This window comes from Zalophus californianus, chromosome 5 (assembly GCF_009762305.2).
Source record: "Zalophus californianus isolate mZalCal1 chromosome 5, mZalCal1.pri.v2, whole genome shotgun sequence".
In the NCBI taxonomy this organism is placed as follows: Eukaryota; Metazoa; Chordata; class Mammalia; order Carnivora; family Otariidae; genus Zalophus; species Zalophus californianus.
Window position 1 is genome coordinate 1,150,907 of NC_045599.1, and position 20,161 is coordinate 1,171,067.

A 20,161-nucleotide genomic window follows, 5' to 3' on the forward strand; every position below is an offset into this window, starting at 1 on the left:
AATAATAATAGGTCAACACCCCGACATCTAATAGTAAAACTTACGAGTCTCAGAGACAAAGAGAAAATCCTGAAAGCAGCTCGGGAGTAGAGATATGTAACCTACAATGGTAAAAATATTAGATTGGCAACAGACCTATCCACAGAGACCTGGCAGGCCAGAAAGGACTGGCAAGATATCTTCAGAGCACTAAATGAGAAAAATATGCAGCCAAGAGTACTATATCCAGCTAGGCTGTCATTGAAAATTGAAGGAGAGATAAAAAGCTTCCAGAACAAACAAAAACTAAAGGAATTTGCAAACACGAAACCAGCCCTCCAAGAAATATTGAAAGGGGTCCTCTAAGCAAAGAGAGAGCCTAAAAGCAGCAAAGATCAGAAAGGAACAGAGACAACATACAGTAACAGTCACCTTACAGGCAATACAATGGCACTAAATTCATACCTTTCAATAGTTACCCTGAATGTAAATGGGCTAAATGCCCCAATCAAAAGACACAGGCTGTCAGATTGGATTAAAAAACAAGACCCATCAATATGCTGACTGCAAGAGACTCATTTTAGACCCAAAGACACCCCCAGATTGAAAGTGAGGGGGTGGAAAACCATTTGCCACGCTAATGGACAGCAAAAGAAAGCTGGGGTGGCAATCCTTATATCAGACAAACTAGATTTTAAAACAAAGACTGTAATAAGAGATGAGGAAGGACACTCTATCCTACTTAAAGGGTCTATCCAACAAGAAGATTTAACAATTGTAAATATCTATGCCCCAAACATGGGAGCAGCTAATTATATAAGGCAATTAATAACAAAAGCAAAGAAACACATTGAGAACAATACAATAATAGTGGGGGACTTTAACACCCCCCTGACTGAAATGGACAGATCATCTAAGCAAAAGATCAACAAGGAAATAAAGACTTTAAATGACACACTGGACCAAATGGACTTCACAGACATATTCAGAACATTCCATCCCACAGCAACGGAATACACATTCTTCTCTAGTGCCCATGGAACATTCTCCAGAATTGATCACATCCTAGGTCACAAATCAGGTCTCAACCGGTACCAAAAGATTGGGATCATTCCCTGCCTATTTTCAGACCACAATGCTTTGAAACTAGAACTCAATCACAAGAGGAAAGTCAGAAAGAACTCAAATACATGGAGGCTAAAGAGCATCCTACTAAAGAATGAATGGGTCAACCAAGAAATTAAAGAAGAATTAAAAAAATTCATGGAAACCAATGAAAATGAAAACACAACTGTTCAAAATCTTTGGGATACAGCAAAGGCAGTCCTGAGAGGAAAGTATATAGCAATACAAGCCTTTCTCAAGAAACAACAAAGGTCTCAAATACAGAACCTAACTCTACACCTAAAGGAGCTGGAAAAAGAACAGCAAATAAAGCCTAAACCCAGCAGGAGAAGAGAAATAATAAAGATCAGAGCAGAAATCAATGAACTAGAAACCAAAAGAACAGTAGAACAGATCAACGAAACTAGGAGCTGGTTCTTTGAAAAAATTACCAAGATTGATAAACCCCTGGCCAGACTTATCAAAAAGAAAAGAGAAATGACCCAAATCAACAAAATCATGAATGAAAGAGGAGAGATCATAACCAACACCAAAGAAATACAAACAATTATAAGAACATACTATGAGCAACTCTATGCCAGCAAATTAGATAACCTGGAAGAAATGGGTGCATTCTTAGAGATGTATCAACTACCAAAACTGAACCAGGAAGAAATAGAAAACCTGAACAGACCTATAACCACTAAGGAAATTGAAGCAGTCATCAAAAATCTCCCAAGAAACAAAAGCCCAGGGCCAGATGGCTTCCCAGGGGAATTCTTTCAGACATTTAAAGAAGAATTAATACCTATTCTCCTGAAACTCTTCTAAAAAATAGAAATGGAAGGAAAACTTCCAAATTCATTTTATGAGGTCATCATTACCTTGATCCCCAAACCAGACAAAGATCCCATCAAAAAGGAGAATTACAGACCATTATCCTTGATGAACATGGATGCAAAAATTCTCACCAGAATACTAGCCAATAGGATCCAACAGTACATTCAACGGATTATTCACCACGACCAAGTGGGATTTATCCCTGGGCTGCAAGGCTGGTTCAACATCCACAAATCAATCAACGTGATACAATACATTAACAAAAGAAAGAACAAGAGTCATATGATCCTCTCAATAGATGCAGAAAAAGCATTTAACAAAGTACAGCATCCTTTCTTGATCAAAACTCTTCAGAGTATAGGGATAGAGGGTACATACCTCAATATCATAAAAGCCATCTATGAAAAACCTACAGCGAATATCATTCTCAATGGGGAAAGGCTGAGAGCTTTCCCCCTAAGGTCAGGAACGCGGCAGGGATGTCCACTCTCACCACTGCTATTCAACATAGTATTAGAAGTCCTAGCCACAGCAATCAGACAACAAAAGGAAATCAAAGGCATCCAAATCGGCAGAGAGGAAGTCAAACTCTCACTCTTTGCAGATGATATGATACTTTATGTGGAAAACCCAAAAGACTCCACCCCAAAACTGCTAGAAGTCATACAGGAATTCAGTCAAGTAGCAGGCTATAAAATCAATGCACAGAAATCAGTGGCATTCCTATACACCAACAACAAGACAGAGGAGAGACAAATCAAGGAGTCTATCCCATTTACAATTGCACCCAAAACAGTAGGATACCTAGGAATAAATTTAACCAAAGAGGCAAAGGATCTGTACTCAGAAAACTATAAAATACTCAGGAAAGAAATTGAAGAAGACACAAAGAAATGGAAAAACGTTCCATGCTCATGGATTGGGAGAACCAACAATGTGAAGATGTCAATGCTACCTAGAGCAATCTACACATTCAATGCAATCCCCATCAAAATACCATCCACTTTTTTCAAAGAAATGGAACAAATAATCCTAAAATTTGTATGGAACCAGAAGAGACCCCGAATAGCCAGAGGAATATTGAAAAAGCAAAGCAAAGCTGGTGGCATCACAATTCCGGACTTCCACCTCTATTACAAAGCTGTCATCACCAAGACAGTATGGTACTGGCACAAAAACAGGCACATAGATCAATGGAACAGAATCGAGAGCCCAGAAATGGACCCTCAACTCTATGGTCAACTTATCTTTGACAAAGCAGGAAAGAAAGTCCAATGGAAAAAAGACAGTCTCTTCAACAAATGGTGTTGAGAAAATTGGACAGCCACCTGCAGAAGAATGAAACTGGACCATTTTCTTACACCACACACAAAAATAGACTCCAAATGGTTGAAAGACTTAACGTGAGACAGGAGTCCATCAAAATCCTAAAGGAGAACACAGGTAGCAACCTCTTCGACCTCAGCCGCAGCAGCCTCTTCCTAGAAACATCACCAAAGGCATGGGAAGCCAGGGCAAAAATGGACTATTGGGATTTCATCAAGATAAAAAGCTTTTGCACAGCAAAAGAAACAGTTCACAAAACCAAAAGACAACCGACAGAATGGGAGAAAATATTTGCAAATGACATATCAGATAAAGGGCTAGTATCCAAAATCTATAAAGAACTTATCAAACTCAACACCCAAAGAACAAATAATCCAATCAAGAAATGGGCAGAAGACATGAACAGACATTTTTCCAAAGAAGACATCCAAATGGCCAACAGGCACATGAAAAAGTGCTCAACATCACTCGGCATCAGGGAAATCCAAATCAAAACCTCAATGAGATACCACCTCACAGCCGTCAGAATGGCTAAAATTAACAAGTCAGGGAACGACAGATGTTGGCGGGGATGCGGAGAAAGGGGAACCCTCCTACAGTGTTGGTGGGAATGCAAGCTGGTGCAACCCCTCTGGAAAACAGTATGGAGGTTCCTCAAACAGTTGAAATTAGAGCTACCATTCGATCCAGCAATTGCACTACTGGGTATTTACCCCAAAGATACAAATGTAGGGACCCGAAGGGGTACGTGCACCCCAATGTTTATAGCAGCAATGTCCACAATAGCCAAACTGTGGAAAGAGCCAAGATGTCCATCGACAGTTGAATGGATAAAGAAGAAGTGGTATATATACACAATGGAATATTATGCAGCCATCAAAAGGAATGAGATCTTGCCATTTGCAACGACGTGGATGGAACTGGAGGGTGTTATGCTGAGTGAAATAAGTCAATCAGAGAAAGACATGTATCATATGACCTCACTGATATGAGGAATTCCTAATCTCAGGAACAAACTGAGGGTTGCTGGAGTGGTGGGGGGTGGGAGGGATGGGGTGGTTGGGTGATAGACATTGGGGAGGGTGTGTGCTACGGTGAGCGCTGTGAATTGTGCAAGACTGTTGAATCACAGATCTGTACTTCTGAAACAAAGAACGCAACATATTTTAAGAAAAAAGAAAAAGTAGAAGATAGCAGGAGAGGAAGAATGAAGGGGAGTAAGTCAGAGGGGGAGACGAACAAGGAGAGATGATGGACTCTGAAAAACAAACTGAGGGTTCTAGAGGGGAGGAGGGTAGGGGGATGGGTTAGCCTGGTGATGGGTATTAAAGAGGGCACATTCTGCATGGAACACTGGGTGTTATGAAGAAACAACGAATCATGGAACACTACACCAAAACAAATGATGTAATATATGGTGATTAACATAACAATAAAAAAACTAATGAAGTAAGGTATGGTGATTAACATAACATAATAAAAAATGAAATAAAATAAAATACAAACATCCCTTAGAAGAGAAAGTCAGTGAATCACTAACATCAAGGAGAATTATTTTATCAGATTCTTTTTTCATTGACCAGTTTAGAAACATGGAATTTTGAGAAAACTGGACTCTAGGGAAACAGAAGAAAACACATGGGACACTGAAATTAAATTTTGCCTGATTTACAATCATTCCATCCAAATTTAATCATTTGTGAATATTATCCAGAAATCTCTACATTTGAACTCATCTCCAAAAAGGGCCCTTCTTCCTCAAATTTGACTTACTTTGTATTTAACAACTTCTATTCTTTGCTTACTGGCCCAGCATGTCAATATATAACCGTGTTCTTGAACTTTTAAACACCAATACTGAGGAAATGTCTTTTCCAAATATTGACAGTAAGGAAGAGGAGGCTCATAGTCTGGGATATTTTGCATGCAGTCTTACATTGAAGCAGGAGAATAGACAAGTGTTAGGATGTGATAACAGAAGAAAAAGACCATTCAAAGAAATACTGTTTGGATAACCAGTGTAGTGACAAATTTGCTTAACTCTGTCATGGGTTTGGGTCTGTATCTCACTATTGTGTAACCATGAAAGCCTCTGGTTTCTCTAACCTCAATTCCATCACTCAGTGCTTGCTTGATTCTTATAAGGAAGATGATAATTGTTGGGAAAATACCAAGAGTGATATGCACAACAAACTTCTCTGAATGTAGGTGTGGATGATAGTGTTCTATGTGTGCATGGAGGGCCAAACCCCAGCAGGATTTGGAGAATCTTGCTCTGGCTCATGGGGCCAAAGTTAGTGGTGCAACTATTCCATGGGGATGGAATCACGGGAACTGCTGGTCTCCTCTGGGCTCACTGGAGAAGTCACACCTTCCTGTTGTTAGGATCTTGTGACTGCCTGCCAGTTTCAATGACAGAGAAGTTTGGCAAAAAGAAAAAGCAGGCTTTGTCTTAATGGTAAGGAAAGCAAGAAAAGGGGGTGAAAATACTTGAAGGAAAATAAGAGTCTCTTTTCTTTGTGTTTCCATCTAGTTGCCTGAGAAACAACCAAAAGAAGCTCAAGAAAGTAAACCAAGATGTGGAAAGAAAACAGTAAGCACACAGTATATCAGAGCATTTTTCTCTGAGATTTACCTCTGTCTCACAAGGGACTGAGAATCTGTCTCATAAGAGCTAACATCTTAGTTTAGAGCTCATAGAGCTACAATCATAGAATTCTTTGGTCGTTGCCTCTAAGACTTGGCAGAAGGTTAGTTGGAGGCTCTAAACAAAAGAAATGGGTTATAAGTGCACATGTTTCATTCCTTCACGGTTATATAAAGCACATGTACAAATATATAGCTGAAATGCTTATTTTAGTTTGGCTATTTACAATGGTTACACATCCAACTTATTCTTCATTCTCAGAATAATCTTTGGAAATATAAGTCTCATCATGCCTTTCTCTTGAGACCCTTCAATTTTTCTCCATTGCATCCAGAATAAAATCCAAACTCTTCAATGGGATTGTAGTCCTATAAGGATTGACCCCTGCACACCTCTTTGATTTCATGCCCCAACCTCCACCCTCACCCATCATCTTCCAGGAATTCTGCAGCATTTCTTGTTCTTGAAGTCACCAAGCTCAGCCTGAACTCAGTGCCCTAGTGCACACTGCTCTTTTAGCACTCATGGTTTTTATTTTTGATGCTTGTGCTTCACAACATCTCTTTCTGGAAATTCTGGCTCTCACATTCTCCTCTAGAAAACATCCTTGAGTTTTCTCACAATGTGGGAACATTGCTTCCACACCCCATGAATTTCCTGCATTGCCCACTATGCCTTTCCTATCGCCTAGTAACTTTATATTAGTTAGTTTAGCCTTTTATTGTCCATCTTCCTTTATAGACCATGTGGTCTTTGAGGCTCTGACCACTGCTTGCCTTGCCTAGCTGTTGCCCAACCTTTACAAGATACTCAATGGAAAAAAGAAAAAAAAAAAAGAGTGGAAAAAACAACAGCTATCTGGACACTGATATATTACCCCAGCTTAGATAAACCCTGCCTTGTTTGCTGACTGTGGGATTTCCATATCTTTGCACTCAACCTCTTTCCTAATCATTGCATGTCAAGATCTGGGTTTTTATCCGAGATGGCTCCTTCTCTAAGTGTGAAAGGGTGAGGGATTGAAGGGAAGGCCCATATATATTGTTGATATGAAATACTGTTTGCAGGAATCAGTCATTACCTAAATATTTCACTTATATTTTCTTGGCACAAAGGAAAAGGTAGACAGTGGGGTGGCTATGCCATCATTGTAACTAATTTCCCTTTACAGTGTGTGGCTGAAGAGGGGATGTTATTGAACCAACGTCCTTGTCTCAGGTTACCACAAACCAGTTCTGTACAACATAGAGTCATTTAAACTTGACTTTTGCTTTCTTATGTCTAAAATGAGATCTGTGCTAGGTGATGTTCTCCAATTCTTCCCTTTTAAAGGAACTGAAGGGTTGACATGCCAAATACAACCAAGTCTTTATTAAAAACAGACAGTAACTAAATGAGAAATTAAATGTCTCCAGGGTGTCCCCATCTGAACAATTTTTTAAAGTTTTATTTTAGGGGTGCCTGGGTGGCTCAGTCATTAGGCATCTGGGGTCATGATCCTGGGGTCCTGGGATTGAGCCCCAGATCAGGCTCTCTGCTTGGCGTGAAGCCTGCTTCTCCCTCTTCCACTCCCCCTGCTTGTGTTCCCTCTCTCTCTGTCTCTCTCTCTCTCTGTCAAATAAATAAATAAAATATTTAAAAAATAAAGTTTTATTTTAATTCCAGTGTAGTTAACATACAGTGTTATATTAGTTTCAGGTATACAACCTAGTGATTCAACACTTACATACAACACCCAGTGTTCATCATGATAAGTGCACTCCTTAGTCCCCATCACATATTTCCCCTCTCTCCCCTCACACTTTCCCTCTGGTCATCATCAGTTTGTTCTCTATAGGTAAGAGTCTATTTATTGGTTTGCCTCTCTCTTTTTTTTCCTTTGCTTGTTTGTTTTGCTTCTTTTTAAACAATTTTTATTTTATTTTATTTTTTTAGAGAGAGAGAGAGCGTAAACAGGGGTGGGAGGGGGGTAGGGAGAAAGAGAGACAGAATCCAAAACAGGCTCCATGCCCAGCACAGAGCCTTACCTGGGGCTCAATCTCATCACCCTGAGATCATGACCTGAGCTGAAATTAAGAGTTGGACACTTAACAGACTGAGCCACCCAGGCACCGCTCTTTTCTTTCTTAAATTCCACATATGACTGAAATCATAATGGTATGTGTTTTTCTCTGACTGACTTATTTCACTTAGCATAATACCCTCTAGTTCCATCCACATTGTTGCAAATGGGAAGATTTCATTCTATTTGACGGCTAATAGTCCATTGTGTGTATATATACACACACGGTTCTTTATCCATTCATCAGTCAATGGACATTTGGGCTTTTTCCAGTTTGGCTATTGTTGATAATACTGCTATAAACTGGGACGCATTTATCCATTTGAATTACTGTTTTTGTATCCTTTGGGTAAATATCTAGTAGAGCAATTGCTGAATCATAGGGTAGATCTATTTTTAACTTTTGGAGGAACCTCCATACTGTTTTCAGCAGTGGCTGCAAATTTTATGAATGGGACTCACAGAACTTTAACCAGTCAGTTTGGTAAGGAAGAACTCAACTGTTTTGACCACCTGAGTCAACTGCAATCAGATATATTATATAAGACTTATATGGGCTGGAACTAAATTCAGTTTCATTTTGTCTAATTTGACGGGATGATATTCTCTGAATAAAGTCACAATCTCTACATCTTCTTAAGTCAATTTTGGTTATTTTATTTTTACTAGAATATTATCATTTAATTCATGATTTTAAACATATTTACCAAAGGTATATTATGAGCTCTTTCAAGTCATTTAGCTTTTTAAAATTTAGGTTTATAGATGTATAGCACAGTAAAATTCATCCTTTTTAGGTAAATTGTTTGATAAGTTTATAAAAACATGCAGTCATGTGACCACCATCTCAATCAAGATATGGAATATTTCTATCAGCTTTCCCCTCACTGACAACCCCTGGCAACCACTGATCCGATTTCTGTTTTACTTTTTTCCAGGATGTCACAGTGTTATTGCTTTTATCTTTATTAGGTTCTTATTTTTGCTGTTCTTAGTTTTTTATCATTGATGCTATTCTAATTGCTTTGAATTAAAAACTTAATTTTTGTGGTTTCAATTTTTTCTTCTTTAAAAATGGGGGCATGTAAAAATACAACTTGTTCTCCAATATTTTTTCTCTTTTAATTTTTTATTTAAATTCAATTTAATTAACATATTTTGTATTATTAGTTTCAGAGGTAAAGTTTAGTGATTCATCAGTTGCATATAACACCTAGTGCTCATTACATCAGGTGTCCTCCTTAATGTCCACTACCCAATTACCCCATACCCCAACTCACTTTCCCCACCAGCAGCCCTCAGTTTATTTCCTATAGTTAAGAGTCTCTTATGGTTTGTCTCCTTCTCTGATTTTGTCTTATTTTTCCTTCCATTCCCCTATGTTCATCTGTTTTGTTTCTTAAATTCTGCATTTCAGTAAAATAATGAGATATTTGTCTTTTTCTGGTTGATTTATTTTGCTTAGCATAATACTTTCTTGTTCCAACCATGTTGTTGCAAGTGATAAGATTTTATTCTTTTTTATGGCGGAGTAATAGTCCACTATAGATCACCTTTTCTTTATTTGTTCATCTGTCGATGGACATCTGGACTCTTTCCATATTTTGGCTATTGTGGACTTTGTTGCTATAAACATTGGTGTGCATGTGCCCCTTCGAATTACTAAGTTTGCATTCTTTGGATAAATACCTAGTAGTGCAATTGCTGGGTTGTAGGGTACCTCTATAATGTTAAAAATTTTATCTCACCTACTTACATTCAAAGTACTAAGCACAAAGTTGTAAACATTAACTAGATTAAAAAATAATAATATACAAAGCAGAAAAATGTATTAAAGGTAGATAGATATAATAATCTGTTATAATTATTGTTAAAAATAAATAATAAATGGAGAAAGAAAGTAGCTACCATAAAGCAGGAAAACAATGGCAAGGAATGATAAAATCTTAGAGATTAAAACAACATTAAAAGCATCAATAAGTACAAGCAATTCTTTTTGTTGTTGTTGTTAGTTTCAGAGGTAGAATTTAGTGGTTTGTCAGTTTCATACACCATCCAGTGCTCATTAGTTCAAGTGCCCTCCTTAAAGACCACCCCCCAGTTATTCCTTCCCCCCACCCACTTCCCCTCTGGCAACCCTCAGTTTGTTCCCTATAGTTAAGAGTCTCTTATGGTTTGCCTCTCTCTCTGTTTTTATCTTATTTTGTTTTTCCTTCCCTTCCCCTATGTTCCTCTATTTTGTTTTTTAAATTCCACATGTGAGTGAAATCATGATAATTGTCTTTCTCTGACTTATTTTGCTTAGCATGATATCCTCTAGTTCCCTCCACATTGTTGCAAATGGCAAGATTTCATTGTTTTTGATGGCTGAGTAGTATTCCATTCTATCTGTATTCCATGTGTTATTAAAGGAATTAGTATTATTGTCCAAAATTGTGTTACTTTGCTTTTTATGTTTTCTTGGACTTGAACTGTTTTTAATTCCAAACAGTGTATTATATATTTAAATAAGTTCTGATTTTATTGCATTATTATCAGTATCAGTATCTGTTATTTCTGCTTGTGGATTTTGTCAAAGTTCTTTGTCATGTATTGTGCACCAACTTTGAAAGTAGTTACTTATATTCTTTAAATTCTTGTTTCTTCATATGGAAAATAGTCTTACAATTAAAAATACTGCAACTTTAGATTGTGGTTGTAAAAGTAACATTTTAAAAATTAACATTCAGACATGAGCACATGCCCGGATGAAACCAGCATTTAAAAGTACAAGCTAGCATTATGTCTGTTATGCCCCATAGGCTTTGAAAATTCCAATGATAATTATTTTAAGGTTCATAATTTGTAATTTATCTATTAGGAAAACCTGATCAATTATGTATTTCAGATATTTTATGTCCTTATTTTTCCTACTTGTTGTTGCTGTTTGAGAGAAATTAATCTACTACTATTTCATTTGAGTTAATGTTCATTTTTTCTTTGCTTCATATTGATTCTAAGTATTTCAGTAAGTAACATTTCATGAGTTGCAGGTGTTTATGGTCTTTATCATATCATCTCCTGTCCGTCTTTGTTCTGAAATGAGAGGAGGGCAATTCGCTAGTCTTTATCTTCTAATGTGTATGAAGACCCATGTGGTGGAAGGGTCGAGCTAGGTGGGGGAATGGCAGGCAACTCCCCTTCAGGAAACAGGATAAGGGTGATTATCATATTAACACAATATTGTCTGAACTAATTTCTACATATAAGGCTGCATTGGTTTGCTTGGGTTGCCATAACAAAGTACCACAGACTGGAAGATTTAACAGAAACTTTTTTTCTCACAACTCTGGAGTCCCTAAGTCGAAGATCAAAGTGTTGGCAGAGTGGCTCTCTCTCAGAAGCTGAGGCCTCTTACTTCGGTTTATATGCCTGTGTTCTCCCTGTGTCTTCATATTATTTTCACTCTATGCCTGTCTGTGTCCAAATTTCCTCTTTTTATAAGGACAACAGTCAAATTAGATGAGGGCTCACCTCAAAAGCCTCATTTTAATTTAATTCCCTCTATAAAGGCCCTGTTTCCAAAAAACAGTTGCATTCCAAGATACTGGGCATTAATTTGGGGGAGTACACCATTTAATCCATAACACATGTCAATAAACAACAACAATAAGAAAAAGAGAAAGAAAGAAAGAAAGAAAGAAAGAAAGAAAGAAAGAAAAAAGAAAAGAAAAAAGAAATAAAGAAAAAGAAAGAAAGAAAAAAGAAAGAAAGAAAGAAAGAAAGAAAGAAAGAGAGAGAGAGAAAGAAAGAAAAAGAAAGAAAGAAAGAAAGAAAGAAAGAAAGAAAGAAAGAAAGAAAGAAAGAAAGAAAGAAAGAAAGAAAGAAAGAAAGAAAGAAAGAAAGAAAGAAAAGAAAAGAAAGAAAGAGGAAGGAAGGAAGGAAGGAAATCCAGGGATATTTCCAATCTGCAAGTTACAGCTAGCCACAGGACCCAAAACTATCTCACTGTATTTAAGATAGACAGTCAGTAGTAGATGGTGATAATCCACAACATGGATTTGGACAGATTTGGATTTTATGGCCAGACCCTCAATGACAGAGCTGGCTGAGCGACTTAGATTCATCATTCATCAACTTCTTTGTAACATGACTTTGAATTCTATAATATTCAAATGCAGTTTGCAGTCATCTTCTGATTTGTTTTATTCCCTAAAGAACTCATAGGTTTTATATCCCCTGGGTACTAATGTACTTGACAGTACATTTTCATTTCTTAGAGAGTCATAGAATTCTTGTTTTCATCCTATTTTCTTCACCACTTTGTGGGCTTGGTTTCAGATGGGAAAGCTGGGCTACGTTAGGCTCATCTCACTGATAAATTAGTTGCACAGTAAGTGTTTTCCTCATGGATATTTTAGAATTTATCATTTATTCTTGAAGTTCAGAAGCTATTACATATCTCAAGATTCCATGTGATTTGTGGGTTTGCCCCCCATAAAATACATTTTCAGATTGAAGTCTTTATTTCAGATATCTTATTACATCTTTCAATACTTTTGTTTCATTTATGTGGTTCTCATCTCCAAGATTAACAACTATGTGTATGAGATTATTTCTTTCCCTTTTATTATTTTTCTCTAACCATACTACATTCTCATTTTCTATCACTTAATGTTCACTTCAGGCATGCATTACATGCTGCCTGCTTGTTTTTATAATTTTTTTTAAAGATTTTATTTATTTATTTGAGAGAGAGAGAGAGCATGAGAGGGAAGAGGGTCAGAGGGAGAAGCAGACTCGGAGCCCAATGCGGGACTCGATCCAGAGACTCCAGGATCATGACCTGAGCCGAAGGCAGTCGCTTAACCAACTGAGCCACCCAGGCGCCCTGCCTGCTTGTTTTTAGAAATGCAATTTGCAACGACATGGAGGGAACTAGAGGGTATTACGCTAAGTGAAATTGGTCTGTTTGAGAACGACAAATACCATTTGATTTCACTCATGTGGAATTTAAGAAATGAAATAAAGGAACATAGGGGAAGGGAAGGAAAAATAAAATAAGATAAAAACAGAGAGAGAGGCAAACCATAAGAGACTCTTAACTATAGAAAACAAATTAAGGATTGCTGGAGGGGAGGTGGGTGGGGAGAAGGGGTGATGGGCATTAAGGAGGGCACTTGACCTAATGAGCACTGGGTGTTGTATGAAACTGATGAATCATTAAATTCTACCTCTGAAACTAACAAAAATTTGATCATACTTATGACTCTTTTTAATGTTGTTTTAATCTCTAAATATTTTATTATTCCTTTACATTGTTTTCCTACTTTATGGTAGCTACTTTATTTCTCCATTTATTATTATTTTTCACAATAATTATTACAGATGATTACATTTATCTGCCTTTGATACATTTTTCTGCTTTGTATGTTATTATTTTTTAATCTAGTTCATGTTTAAAACTTTGTGTTTAGTACTTTGAATGGAAGTAGGTGAGATAAAATGGTGTGTTCATACCTTTGTGTATTTGTTTGGGGAGGACACAGAGAAGAAATAACCTATTAAGTGTCTGCCTTTGGCTCAGGTCTGCCTTTGGCTTAGGTCATGATCCCAGGGTCCTGGGATCAAGCCCCAAGTAGGGCCCCCTGTTCAGTGGGGAGCCTGCTTCTCCCTCTCCCTCTGCAGCTCCCCCTGCTTGTGAGCATGCTTTATCTTTCTCTCAAATAAATAAATAAAATCTTAAAAAAATAAATTGTTCCAAATTTTACTATATTGCACATCTGTTCTTTGTACATGTGGTATTATACATAGTATGATAATCTATTAATTCCTTGTTTCATAAAATATGGAATTTTATTCTCTGCTTCTTCTTTACCTAGAGTTTTTTTTTTTTTTTTTTTTTTTTAGACAGAGTGCACACGTGTGAGAGCAAGGGGAGAGGGGCAGAGGGAGAGGGAGAGAGAATCTCAAGCAGGCCCCACACCCAGCACAAAGCCCACTGCTGGTCTTGATCTCATGACCCTGAGGTCATGACCTGAGTTGAAATCAAGAGTTGGACACTTAACTGACTGAGTCACCCAATCACCCCTCTTTTCCTAGATTTTTATTTTTTTTAGCTTTATTGAGTTATAATTGACAAATAAAATTTTAAAATATTTAAAGTGTATGTGGTGATATATGTATACTTTGTGAACAGAATCCCCCTCATCAGTTAATTAACATATCCACCAACTCCCGCAGTGTTATCAACTATATTTCATGGTTTTTCAGAAACACCTCGAGTAAGCAGGCTTTTAATTTTAATTAACATTTGAATTGTAAATCTACCAATGACATTAGGTTAATAGGAATGAAACCTCTCTTTCAAGTGTGTTTTCAGCTTCAGATGACTGGGCTGTCTTATGTTATTATCTTTTTCCTTTGTAGGCAGGAAATGACTACATATGAGAGACAAAATCAAGTTCAAGATAAGAAAAGTAAGTTATTGCTTCATAATATTCTTCATACAAGGGAAGTTGTAAATTTAAACATCTAAATTAGTTTTGATACTATGTTAGGATTGAAGGAAACACGGCTTCGAGTCCTTATGGGGCTGTCTTAGTCCTTCATTTTTTTTTTTTTTTTGTCTAACAAAACTGATCTCATTACTTTTTTATGAAAGTAATATCTGTGTGTGATTTATTTCATTTTCCTTAAATTTTTAAGTTTTACAAGTTTTTTATTCACTTTTTGTTAGTGGTAATAATTTATTTATCTTGTTAAAAATCTAATAACCCGGGCACCTGGGTGGCTCAGTTGGTTGAGCGACTGCCTTCGGCTCAGGTCATGATGCTGGAGTCCCAGGATCGAGTCCCACATCGGGCTCCCTGCTCAGCAGGGAGTCTGCTTCTCCCTCTGACCCTCTTCCTTCTCGTGCTCTCTATCTCTCATTCTCTCTCTCTCAAATAAATAAATAAAATCTTTAAAAAAATCTAATAACCCCATAGAGTGCTAACCAAATGACATATCAAATACAGAAAAAGAGAGAAAGAAGCCAACTTCTTAGCTATTTGTCCTATTAGAAATATTCCATTCTTTCGTGGGTAGCCTGAATTTCTTCTTCTTTTTTTTTTCTTGTGAATTGCACATTTTTTTATTAACTAAGTTTTTATTTTAATTCTAGTATAGTTAACATACAATGTTATATTAGCTTCAGGTGTACAATATGGTGATTCAAAAATTCAAAACATTACTCAGTGCTCATCACAAGTGCACTTCTTAATCCCCATCACCTATTTCACCCATCCCCCTGCCCACCTCCCCTCTGGTGGAAACAAATCAGTTTGTTTGATGTGTTTTGATTCTTAAATTCCACATTTGAGTGAAATCATATAGTATTTATCTTTCTTTGACTGTCTTATTTTGCTTAGCATTATACTATGTAGTTCCATTCATGTCATTGCAAATGACAAGATTTCATTTTTTTTTTATTGCTGAATAATGTTCCATTGCATATATATAATCTCTATTCACTCATTAGTCAATGGACACTTGGGCTGCTTCCATAATTTGGCTATTGTAAATAATGCTGCTATAAACATAGGAGTGCATATTTTCCTTTGAGTTTGTGTTTTTGTATTTTTGGGGTAAATACCCAGTAGTGCAATTGCTGGATTCTAGGATAATTCTATTTTTAAATTTTGAGGAGCCTCCATACTGTTTTCCAGAGTGGTTGCACCAGCTTGCATTCCCACCAACAATGCACAAGGGTTCCATTTTCTCCACTACCTCACCAACACTTGTTGTTTCTTTTGTTAATTTTAACCATTCTGACAGATATATCATTGTAGTTTTGATTTGTGTTTCCCTGATGATGAGTGATGTTGAGCATCTTTTAACGTCTGTTGGCCATCTGTATTATCTTTTCTGCAAAAATGTCTATTCAGGTCCTCTGTCCTCTTTGGTTTTCTGGTGTTGAGTTGTGTAAGTTCTTAACTCATTTTAAATATTAACTCCTTATCAGATATATCATTTGCAAATATCTTCTCCTATTGAGTAGGTTTCCTTTTTGTTTGGCTGATGGTTAACTTTGCTCTGCAAAAACTTTTTATTTTGGTGTAGTCCCAATAGTTACTCTTACCACTTTGTCCAACATCATACTGGAATAGCCACAACAATCAAAGAAGAAAAAGAAATAAAAGGCATCCAAAGTGGTAAGGAAGAAGAAAAACTTTCATTTGCAGATAACATAATACTATATATAGAAAACCCTATAGACGCCACCAAAAACTATTAGAACTGAAAATGAATCCAGTAAAATTGCAAAATAAAAAATTAATATACAGAAATCTCTCACATTTCTATACACAAATAATGAAGTAGAGGAGAGAGAAATTTTAAAAAATCTCATTTACAATTGCACCAAAGAGAATAAAATACCTTGGATTAAACTGAGCCAAGGAGGTGAAAAACCTGTACACTGAAAACTATAAAACATTGATGAAATAAATTGAAGACAACACAAATATATGGAAAGATATTCCATGTTTATGGATTGTAAGAACCAATTTGTTAAAATGTATACACTACCCAAAGCAATCTACAGATTCAAAGCAATCCCTATCAACATGCCAACACTTTTCACAGAACTAGAACAAATAATCCTAAAATTTGTACAGAACCACAAAAGACTCTGAAGAGCCAGAGAAGTTTTGAATAAGAACAAAACCAGAAATATCACAATATCAGATTCCAAGATGTACTACAAAGCGACAGTAATCCAAACAGTATGGTACTGGCACAAAAATAGACACATAGATCAATGGAACAGAATAGAAAAACCAGAAATGCACCCACAACTCTATGGTCAACTAATCTATGACAAAAGAGGCAAGAATATATAATTGCAAAAAAATAGTCTCTTCAACAAATGGTGAAATGGTGTCTGGAAAACTGAACAGCAACATGCAAAAGAATGAAATTGAAAAACTTTTTACAGCACACACACACACACACACACACACACACACACACACACACACACACACACACACAAACTCAGAATGAATTAAAGACCTAAATGTGAGACCTGAAACCATAAAACTCCTACAAGAAAACATAGGCAGTAATTTCTTTGACATTAGTTGTAGAAGCATTTTTTTAAAAAGATATGTCTTATCTGGCAAGAGAAACAAAAGCAAAATTAAACTATTGTGATATGATTTATTTTGAGCAATACTTTATAAACTTCCATGGGAAGAAATTAACCCAAATCTGCTGATTTACATTTTATATAGGTGTTTTAAATAGGGCCATTTTTGAAAATTAGCTGTGTTAAGTGTTTCTTTTTTCTCTTCTCTTCCCCTCTCCTCTCCTCTCCCTCTTTTCTTTTATTTTTTCTTGTTTTGCTGTAGCATTCACTTTTTTTGACATAGTAACCAGGTGTAGTAATCATGTAAGTACTCAGAATGAACAATTATGAACAGCAATGTTCGTTCCCTGGGGACAGACATATGTGAAAGAAACTCACTTCTTATCACTATTGCTTCAGCGATCTTCTTCTCATTATTTGGAACTTTGCATTTCTTAATCACCTCTCAGCTCATGGTGGCTTGCTTCTGATACTACTGTTTCATTGACCACATTTCACTGGCCATGCAATAAATGTATTTCACCAAACATCATCACATCCAAAAATAGAATAATAAATTTTAACATCATCATAGGGTGTTGCACATTAAATTGTCATATGAGACAATTACACTGACTGTATGTATGTGTACATGATTGTAGTAAAGCATGCTAGAAAATATATTTATTTTATTTTTTAATTTAATTTAATTTTATTATGTTATGTTAGGCACCATACAATATTTCATTAGTTTTTGATGTAGTGTTCCACCATATTTCTTTCTCTTTATTATGTTAGGTTAGTTACCATACATTACATAATTAGTTTTTGATGTACTGATCCACGATTCATTGTTTGTGTATAACACCCAGTGCTCCATTCAGTATGTGCCCTCCTTAATACCCATCAGGAGGCTAACCCCTCCCACCACCCCCTCCCCTCTAGAACCCTCCGTTTGTTTTTCAGAGTCCATAGTCTCTCAGGGTTCGTCTCCCCCTCCGATTTGCCCCCCTTCATTCTTGCCTTCTTGCTATCTTCTTTTTTGGAACATATAATGTTATATGTTATCAGGAGTCTTGCACAATTCACAGCGCTCACCATAGCACATACCCTCCCCAATGTCTATCACCCAGCCACCCCATCCCTCCCACCCCCCACCTCTCCAGCAACCCTCAGTTTCTTTCCTGAGATTAAGAATTCCTCATATCAGTGAGGTCATATGATACATGTCTTTCTCTGATTGATGTATTTTGCTCAAAATAACACCCTCCAGTTCCAACCACGTCAATGCAAATGGCAAGATTTCATTCCTTTTGATGGCTGCATGATATTCCATTGTGTATATATACCACTTCTTCTTTATCCATTCATCTGTCGATGGACATCTTGGCTCTTTCCACAGTTTGGCTATTGTGGACATTGCTGCTATACACATCGGGGTGCACGTACCCCTTCGGATACCTACATTTGTATCTTTGTGGTAAATACCCAGTAGTGCAATTGCTGGATCGTATGGTAGCTCTATTTTCAACTGTTTGAGGAACCTCCATACTGTTTTCCAGAGTGGTTGCACCAGCTTGCATTCCCACCAACAGTGTAGGAGGGTTCCCCTTTCTCCACATCCCCGCCAGCATCTGTCATTTCCTGACTTGTTAATTTTAGCCATTCTGACTGGTGTGAGGTGGTATCTCATTGAGGTTTTGATTTGGATTTCCCTGATGCCGAGCGATGTTGAGCACTTCTTCATGTGTCTCTTGGCCATTTGGATGTCTTCTTTGGAAAAATGTCTGTTCTTGTCTTCAGCCCATTTCTTGATTGGATCATTTGTTCTTTGGGGGTTCAGTGTAATAAGTTCTCTATAGATTTTGGATACTAGCCCTTTATCTGATATGTCATTTGCAAATATCTTCTCCCATTCTGTCGGTTGTCTTTTGGTTTTGTGGACTGTTTCTTTTGCTGTGCAAAAGCTTTTTATCTTGATGGAATCCCAATAGTTCATTTTTGCCCTGGCTTCCCTTGCCTTTGGCGATGTTTCTAGGAAGAAGTTGCTGCGGCTGAGGTCGAAGAGGTTGCAAGCTGTGTTCTCCTTTAGGATTTGGATGGACTCCTGTCTCACGTTTAGGTCTTTCAACCATTTGGAGTCTATTTTTGTGTGTGGGGTAAGGAAGTGGTCCAGTTTCATTCTTCCGCATGGGGCTGTCCAATTTTCCCAACACCATTTGTTGAAGAGACTGTCTTTTTTCCATTGGACATTCTTTCCTGCTTTGTCAAAGAGTAGTTGACCATAGAGTTGAGGGTCCATTTCTGGGCTCTCTATTCTGATCCATTGATCTATGTGTCTGTTTTTGTGCCAGTACCATACTGTCTTGATGATGACAGCTTTATAATAGAAGTGGAAGTCCGGAATTGTGATGCCGCCAGCTTTGCTTTTCTTTTTCAACATTCCTCTGGCTATTCGGGGTCTCTTCTGGTTCCATACAAATTTGAGGATTATTTGTTCCATTTCTTTGAAAAAAGTGGATGGTATTTTGATGGGGATTGCATTGAATGTGTAGATTGCTCTAGGTAGCATTGACATCTTCACAATGTTGGTTCTCCCAATCCATGAGCATGGAACGTTTTTCCATTTCTTTGTGTCTTCTTCAATTTCTTTCCTGAGTATTTTATAGTTTTCTGAGTACAGATCCTTTGCCTCTTTGGTTAAATTTATTCCTAGGTATCTTATGGTTTTGGGTGCAGTTGTAAATGGGATCGACTCCTTGATTTGTCTCTCTTCTTTCTTGTTGTTGGTGTATAGGAATGCCACTGATTTCTGTGCATTGATTTTATAGCCTGCTACTTGACTGAATTCCTGTATGAGTTCTAGCAGTTTTGGGGTGGAGTCTTTTGGGTTTTCCACATACAGTATCATATCATCTGCAAAGAGTGAGAGTTTGACTTCCTCTTTGTCGATTTGGATGCCTTTGATTTCTTTTTGTTGTCTGATTGCCGTGGCTAGGAATTCTAATACTATGTTGAATAGCAGTGGTGAGAGTGGACATCCCTGCTGCGTTCCTGACCTTAGGGGAAAAGCTCTCAGCCTTTCCCCATTGAGAATGATATTGGCTGTAGG

At 37.1% G+C, this 20,161-nt stretch overlaps 1 protein-coding gene across 2 annotated transcripts in view; it reads left to right on the forward strand.

The window, feature by feature from the left end:
* GCSAML (germinal center associated signaling and motility like) overlaps positions 1-20,161 on the forward strand; it is a 51,818-nt gene that overhangs the window by 14,971 nt on the left and 16,686 nt on the right. Inside the window, exons 3-4 of one of the 2 annotated variants that reach the window (XM_027624391.2) lie at positions 5,783-5,842; positions 14,367-14,416. In XM_027624391.2, coding sequence (XP_027480192.1) covers positions 5,783-5,842; positions 14,367-14,416 — 110 coding nt within the window. The remainder of the gene's footprint in view (positions 1-5,782; positions 5,843-14,366; positions 14,417-20,161) is intronic. The other variant, XM_027624392.2, reaches the window with a different exon arrangement.